The sequence below is a fragment of the Arachis ipaensis genome, chromosome B02 (genome assembly GCF_000816755.2).
Source record: "Arachis ipaensis cultivar K30076 chromosome B02, Araip1.1, whole genome shotgun sequence".
Classification (NCBI taxonomy): Eukaryota; Viridiplantae; Streptophyta; class Magnoliopsida; order Fabales; family Fabaceae; genus Arachis; species Arachis ipaensis.
The window spans coordinates 4,703,035-4,710,161 of NC_029786.2; the positions used below are offsets into that span (position 1 = coordinate 4,703,035).

Genomic DNA, 7,127 nt, shown 5'->3' on the forward strand with positions numbered 1-7,127 from the left:
CATAGGGACTGCATTGTCCGCTTCGATACACATGGCACTTAACGGCCACGTGTATAGTTAACGTTCCATGTAGACGACTTCCGTCAATCATTAACAGGCGAATTTGAACGGGAAATGGATTCATAATTAATTGGGTATTTAAAAGGCTCAGGGACTAGAGTGTTCATTGTAAAAATCATCGGGGACTGAATTGGGTAATTACTCATTTTTTTTAAACCCCTTCCATACGATGTCGTTTTATTATGAATGGAAAAAAAACCTAATTCAACGGCATCCCCAAACCATTCCCAACCTCACCTCACTCTGAAACACACTCTCACCTCTCTCACTCACCGCACGGTTGCCGCCGGTTGTCACTTGCCGCCGAAGCTTCGTTCTCTCGAATGATAAGGTACTCTCTCAACCTTTGATCAAATTTTAAACTTAACTATGTTGCAACTTAAGTGAAGTCTGGTAGTTCCGTGAATAAATGCAGATAGATATAGGTGAAAGCAATGAAATAAAGATTTAAATATCCACATTGGATTTTTGTGTTTTGTCTCATGAATTGATCTCTATTGTTTTGTTTCATCCATAGTTTTGAAAATTGGACCGGACCGATTGGTCAGACCGAACCGAAATCCAGTCGGTTTACACAAAAACGGAAGCTCCTTCATTTCTTTCTCCCTTTCTCCCTTTCTTTCATTCATTCAGAAAGAAATCACACAAACCCAGCCAAAAAAACCCCTAGCACTGTAAGCCTACACCCCCGCCGCAAGGAGTGGCATACTGCCGCCATCCGTCGCACTCAAAGTTCGGCGTCCGTCCGTCTATCTAGGTTCCCTCGTGCTCCAAGTCTTCAATCCTGTTCGCTTTCACCGATCGCGGCTGCTTCCTCGAGCTCGGCGTCCGTCGTCTTTGTCTGCTCAGCCGCGCTTCCGTCGCCGTTTGTTTGCCGTTCACGTTCGCGTCTTCGTTCAGCTGTCGTCTTCGTTCGCGTTCTTCGCCGTTCACGTTCGCTCGGCGTTCACCGTTAGAGTTCACTCGCCGTTCACCGTTCGAGTTCGCATTCGCGTTCGTCTGGAAGCCACGTTGCTCTGCTTCAAACTCTGCGACCAACCCGCGCGCTCCACCTAGCCGTCGAACTGCTCTCTTTTGTCGCCGCCGTGAGTTCCCTAAACCTGCCACCAGACAATACACTCACAACACCAATACTCTGCTTCAAACTCTGTAACTTCTGATTTCTATTACAATAAGTAACTATTTGATTTGTTAGTGGTTTGGATTTTTTCATAGACTGAATTAAAGTTACAATAGTTATGTTCTCTTCTCTATCACATTGATATTAAGCTTTGAATTCTCTTATTTCATTTTAATTTTACCGCACTCAACATGTTTGATGAAATGCTTTAACCATATTTCTGGTTGGTTTTATAATTTCTAGCTTTCAGAAACTTAGTAAGTCGATTGCATGTGAAATTAGAATAATTGGATCTTAGTAATTAGGAAATTTTAGCTGCACAAATAGCATCTTTGCTGAAAACATATTAGCATGATGATTCCACTTGCATTAGTGTTCTTCTGGTAAATTTTAACTGTTATTGTGAATTTGTTAATTTGCTAATTGTTCGTATGTTGTTGTTCTATTGTTCTTCTGTTACTTGTTTTTTTGTTTTTGTTGTGATTTTCTGTTCTTGAACTTGTTAAGTTGATAATTTGCTAAATTGTTGGGCTGCTATTGTTTTAATTTGCTAAATTGTTAGGTTGCTGTGATTTAATTTGTTGGATTTTCTACTTAGGTCTTGTTCTTGTTTATTTGCTAAATTGTTGTTGTGTATTTATTGTTGTCTTTGAGATTATTGCTGGATATTGGTGATCATTGATTTATTATATGCTTCATTTTTCATTGTTTTGTTGATTGTTTGTTTTGTTTCAGAAATCAATTTTTTGTGATCAATGCTCAAACTCTGAATATTGTTATGTTGTTTTTGTTTTGTTTCAGAAATCAATTTTTTGTGATCAATGCTCAAACTCTGAATGTTGTTCTGTTTTGTTTTAAGGTTGTATTTGGAAGAGGTGATGATTTCTGAGTGTTGTTTTGTTTTTGTTTTAAGGCTGTGTGTTGGGTTCAATTTTCATTTTGTAGGAAATTCTTTGAGGTATATAAGAATACGAAGGAAGACTATTTCAATTGTATTACTCTGTTGATTCTGGGCTGCTACAAGCTTGAACATAGAATTGAAGAGAGAATTTATTTCATTATTGACCTATTTTTGGCATTGCATATTATTGTAGTTTGTTTATTCATAGAACTAGTTGTTTATGATCCCCATTTGAAGTAAAAAAATGCTGTAGAAGAGTGTTTAGAACCAGTTGCTCTATTCATTGAATTTTTATAGAATCAGGTGTTTATTATAAAACGGTTTTTTTGGTTGAACTACGGTTGAACCGGTTGAACCAATGAATCAGTAACTAGAGCGGTTAGATCACCAGTTCGGTTTTTAGAACCTTCCTTTTGTTTGTTAATATGGTTCGAAAGTGGGAAGGGGTGAAGGCTCTGTCACTGGTTTTGCTTCTTAATCATGATGCTGTTTTTTGTGTCTGCTGCTACCGCAATTGTTGATTCTGGTGTTGATACATTATTGAATTTGACAATACCAGTTATCCAACACTAACTATTTTCTATTGTACAGAAAAATAAGACCTGTAACAGCTGCCTTAGTTATGAAAACTTTTTGTGTAGGTACTAAGAATGTACTCTGTGTGTTTGTTGTGCATAGTTATTTTTGGACTATGAACGGGCCATAGAATGGCATTTGATGACATGGTTGTAGCTGTTCTGCTTGCTTGTTCTCTATTTGTAAGCATGGAAGGGTTGTTTTTTACAATAAGTGGAGGTCATGTCACCACACTTTTCATCTTTTCAGTTGAAATGACTTTAATGAACTTTGCCTTAGAAGTTTAATGGAATTTGGTGTTACCCTTGTGTTCTTTTAGTATGTAGTGGAGCCTGTCCACTCTGAATTCTGAAATCTCAAGTGTGATGTCTGAAATAGTAGTTCCGATTCAACAAGACTCAATTGCTTTTTTGAATTTATTAGTATAAACTAGTTATTTTGTATCCAAAAACATGAATGTTTGCCTATGGTGTTTATTGAAATCTAATATAATAGATGGTGATGGATGTTGTTGATACTGTTATTCTAAAGATGCGCCTATGGTGTATACAGTATATGCTATAGTATTTACTAGACATTTTTTATGGTTTGGAGTATTGAGATCAGGTTTTCTAATATAAATGTGTTATACGTTAGGCAAAAAGGGTAAAAAATTGGTTTTATAATAGCAAAAAAGGCTAAACTGGTTTTTTAATTTGTCAAAAATTGGTTTTATAAGTTAAAATTGATTTTGTAAAGAGCATGTTGACATGTTCCTTTCAAAAAGTCCCTTGTTAACAGCTTAGCTCAAAATCCAACAGGAAGAAGCCAATAACAGCTGCTTTCCCACTTATCAATTTGTTATTCACATTAAAACCAAATCCCCTGAATTCTCATCAACAACCATTCAACCTATAATAAAAAACACAATGGAACAAATAAGTAAAAAACTATAATTTGCATGGATCCAAAACTAATTAACTATAAAAGTAGAATTTTAATGTTGTTCATGTTGCACTGTCTTGATTATTTTTATTTTTTTTCTCCCTTTTCAGGTTGCAAGCTTCCCTTTTATAGATCAACACATTAGGTTGGCAAATAAAACAAAGGTGGTATATCATGTGCACATTGAATGGAGTAAGAAGAGTTGATCTTCAATAGAAGTAGGTGAATGGAGTTAGAAAAGGTGATAATTTTCAACAAAAATAGATGGCGAATTGAATATTCTTGATTATCCATAAAGATTCATTCCACGAATTGAACCTTATATCAAATTGTAGATCAAAATAGTTTCATACCTAACACTTACCCCCAATGTCTCAACCAGAAAATGAGTCCCAATCTCCACACCGCCACCACCATCAACCTCACCATCTTAAAATCCCTCTTACACCGTTCAATTTCCCTAAACCACTTCAACCAGATCCTCTCCCAATCCATTCTCACTGGCCACATCCACAACACACTCTTCTCCACCAAACTCTTCACCTTCTCCCTCCCCTCCTTCCCCTTCCACCACTCTCTCCGCATTTTCACCCACTTCCTCCAAAACCCTAACCCCTTTGCCTCTAACTCCCTCATGCGTGCTCACGTCGATCGCAACCAACCCCACCATGCCATTTCCCTCTACAACTCCCTTTGCAGAACAAGTGCTGTTTTTGATAACTACACACACCCCATCCTCCTCCGTGCATGCGCCTCACGTACCTCTGAGCTCGAGGGGAGGCAAGTGCATTCCCATGTTCTCAAGATGGGTTTTGGTTCTGATCTTTATGTCAACAATACCTTGATTAATTTGTATGCTGTTTGCGGGAACATGGAGAGCGCTCGCAAGGTGTTCGATGAAAGTCCCGTGTTGGATAAGGTTTCGTGGAACACTTATTTGGCTGGGTATGTTCAATTGGGTGATGTGGAGGAAGCAGAGAAGGTTTATGCTATGATGCCAGTGAGGAACACGATTGCTTCGAATTCGATGATTGTGCTGTTTGGGAAGAGTGGTTGTGTTGAGAAGGCGCGCCAACTGTTTGATGAGATTGAGGAAAAGGATATGATCTCGTGGACTGCGATGGTTTCATGTTATGAGCAGAATGGGATCTTTGAGGAGGCCTTGGGTTTGTTTGTTGAGATGAATGCTAATGGGGTGGTGGTGGATGAGGTGGCCGTGATTAGTGCTGTGTCTGCTTGTGCACATTTGATGGTAGATAGGACTGGGAAGGTGATACATGGCTTGGCTACAAAGGTAGGGATTGAAGGTTATGTTAGCTTGAAGAATGCATTGATCAATTTGTACTCGACTTGTGGGGAAATATTGGATGCTCGGAAGGTTTTTGATGGTTGTTTGCTTGTGGATCAGATATCTTGGAACTCAATGATTTCCGGGTACTTGAGATGTGGCTCGGTTGAGGATGCTGAGATGCTGTTTGATTCTATGCCTGATAAGGATGTTGTGTCTTGGAGTGCTATGATATCCGGTTATGTGCAGCATGAACGATTCTCGGAGGCCTTGGCTTTGTTTCAGGAAATGCAGGTTCATGGAATTAGGCCTGATGAGACTGTTTTAGTGAGTGTTGTCTCGGCATGCACCCGTCTTGCTGCTTTGGATTTGGGCAAATGGATTCATGCTTATATAAGTAAAAATAGATTGAAAGTTAATTTCATCTTGGGCACAACACTTATAGATATGTACATGAAATGTGGTTGTGTGGAGAATGCATTGGAGGTTTTCCATGGATTGGAGGAAACGGGGGTTTCTACATGGAATGCGCTCATTCTTGGGTTGGCAATGAATGGTTTAGTACAAAAGTCACTTAGCATGTTTGAGATGATGAAAAAATCAGGAACTTGTCCTAATGAAATTACATTTGTGGGAGTTCTTGGGGCTTGTCGGCATATGGGACTAGTAGACGAGGGGCGCTGCTACTTTAATTCCATGATTGAAGAACACAAGATAGAGCCGAATGTCAAGCATTACGGATGCATGGTTGACCTGTTGGGGCGTTCGGGTTTGCTTAAGGAAGCAGAGGAAATGATCGAGAGTATGCCGATGGCACCGGATGTTGCTACATGGGGTGCTTTGCTTGGTGCATGTAGGAAGCACAACAACAATGAAATGGGAGAGAGGGTTGGAAGAAAACTCATTCAGCTTCAACCTGATCATGATGGTTTCCATGTGTTATTGTCAAATATATACGCTTCGAAAGGGAATTGGGGCAATGTTCTTGAAATTAGGGATATTATGGCACAACATGGGGTGGTGAAGATACCTGGTTGTAGCATGATTGAAGCAAATGGGATAGTTCATGAATTTTTTGCAGGGGATAAGACACACCCAAAAATCAATGATATTGAACATATGTTAGACGTAGTGGCCGCAAAATTGAAGATTGAGGGATATACACCAAGCACAAATGAGGTTTCACTTGATATTGATGAAGAAGAGAAGGAAACTGCACTTTTCAGCCATAGTGAGAAACTTGCGGTCGCGTTCGGACTGATCACTATTCCTCCGCCAACCCCTATCAGAATAATGAAGAATCTGCGAATATGTAATGATTGCCACACCGTGGTGAAACTAATCTCAAAAGCATTCAATCGCGAAATTGTGGTGAGGGATCGTCATCGCTTCCACCACTTTAAACATGGATCTTGTTCCTGCATGGATTTTTGGTAGAAGAATTGTTGCAGACAATTGAATTGGTTTGGAGCAGCTTGCAGTCATAAAACATCACTTGGCTTGAACTCCTCTTAGTTTTGCTCAAGCTTGATCCTGATCATGAATTGATTATTGAGCTTTTGGATCCACAACTTGTAACAATTCATAAAAACTTGCTTTCACTAAGATTCATGAGGGTTCAACAAAGTTGATTCATCTTCTTACCAGATTAAACCTGAGGTAATCACAACATAAGTTCATCTAAAATTATATTGGCATGGCAGCCCAAAGTTCAACACAGCCATGAAAAGGATATGATGTGATTGGTATAAACTACAAAGGTGTCACTGAAGACTATGAGCCTGCCATTTCTGCATGCTTCGGAATATTGGGGTACCACTTTTTATTATTATTTTTTTTTCAAGAGAATGATCAATTAAATGTGGACTACCACAATGCTTGATTATCTCATATATTATCCATGAGCCTAATCAACCTGCTCAACATTTTTTTAAGTGCATAGTGTATAGTGTATATTTGATTATTTGTAGTCAAATTCTTAATAAAATAAACATCAGAACAGCTATATCAAAATTATTTAAATTTTTAACATGTTTATTCAATCTTTTATGATTTGGACTCGATTTTTTCTCCTTGTCTAAAAGTTTGGATGCTTTTTAATTTTGATTTCTCACTGTAACGCTTGCATCCTCTGTCTTACCGCGGCTGCTGGCACAGAGTTAGCCGATGCTTATTCTCCGGATACCGTCATTGTTTCTTCTCCGGGAAAAGTTCACGACCCGTAGGCCTTCTACCTCCACGCGGCATTGCTCCGTCAG

General features: G+C 38.9%; 1 protein-coding gene across 2 annotated transcripts; it reads left to right on the forward strand.

Moving 5' to 3' along the window:
* On the forward strand, window positions 240-6,765 carry LOC107623724 (pentatricopeptide repeat-containing protein At3g62890-like). Of its 2 annotated transcripts, XM_021115229.1 has the most exons (3): window positions 274-391; window positions 578-1,145; window positions 3,692-6,765. In XM_021115229.1, exon 3 carries the CDS (start codon window positions 3,967-3,969, stop codon window positions 6,304-6,306), a length of 2,340 nt encoding a protein of 779 aa, XP_020970888.1. In that variant the 5' UTR covers window positions 274-391; window positions 578-1,145; window positions 3,692-3,966; the 3' UTR covers window positions 6,307-6,765. The 2 variants fall into 2 exon arrangements, with proteins under 2 accessions (XP_016181569.1, XP_020970888.1); XM_016326083.2 differs by lacking the exon at window positions 578-1,145 and having other exon boundaries at window positions 240-391.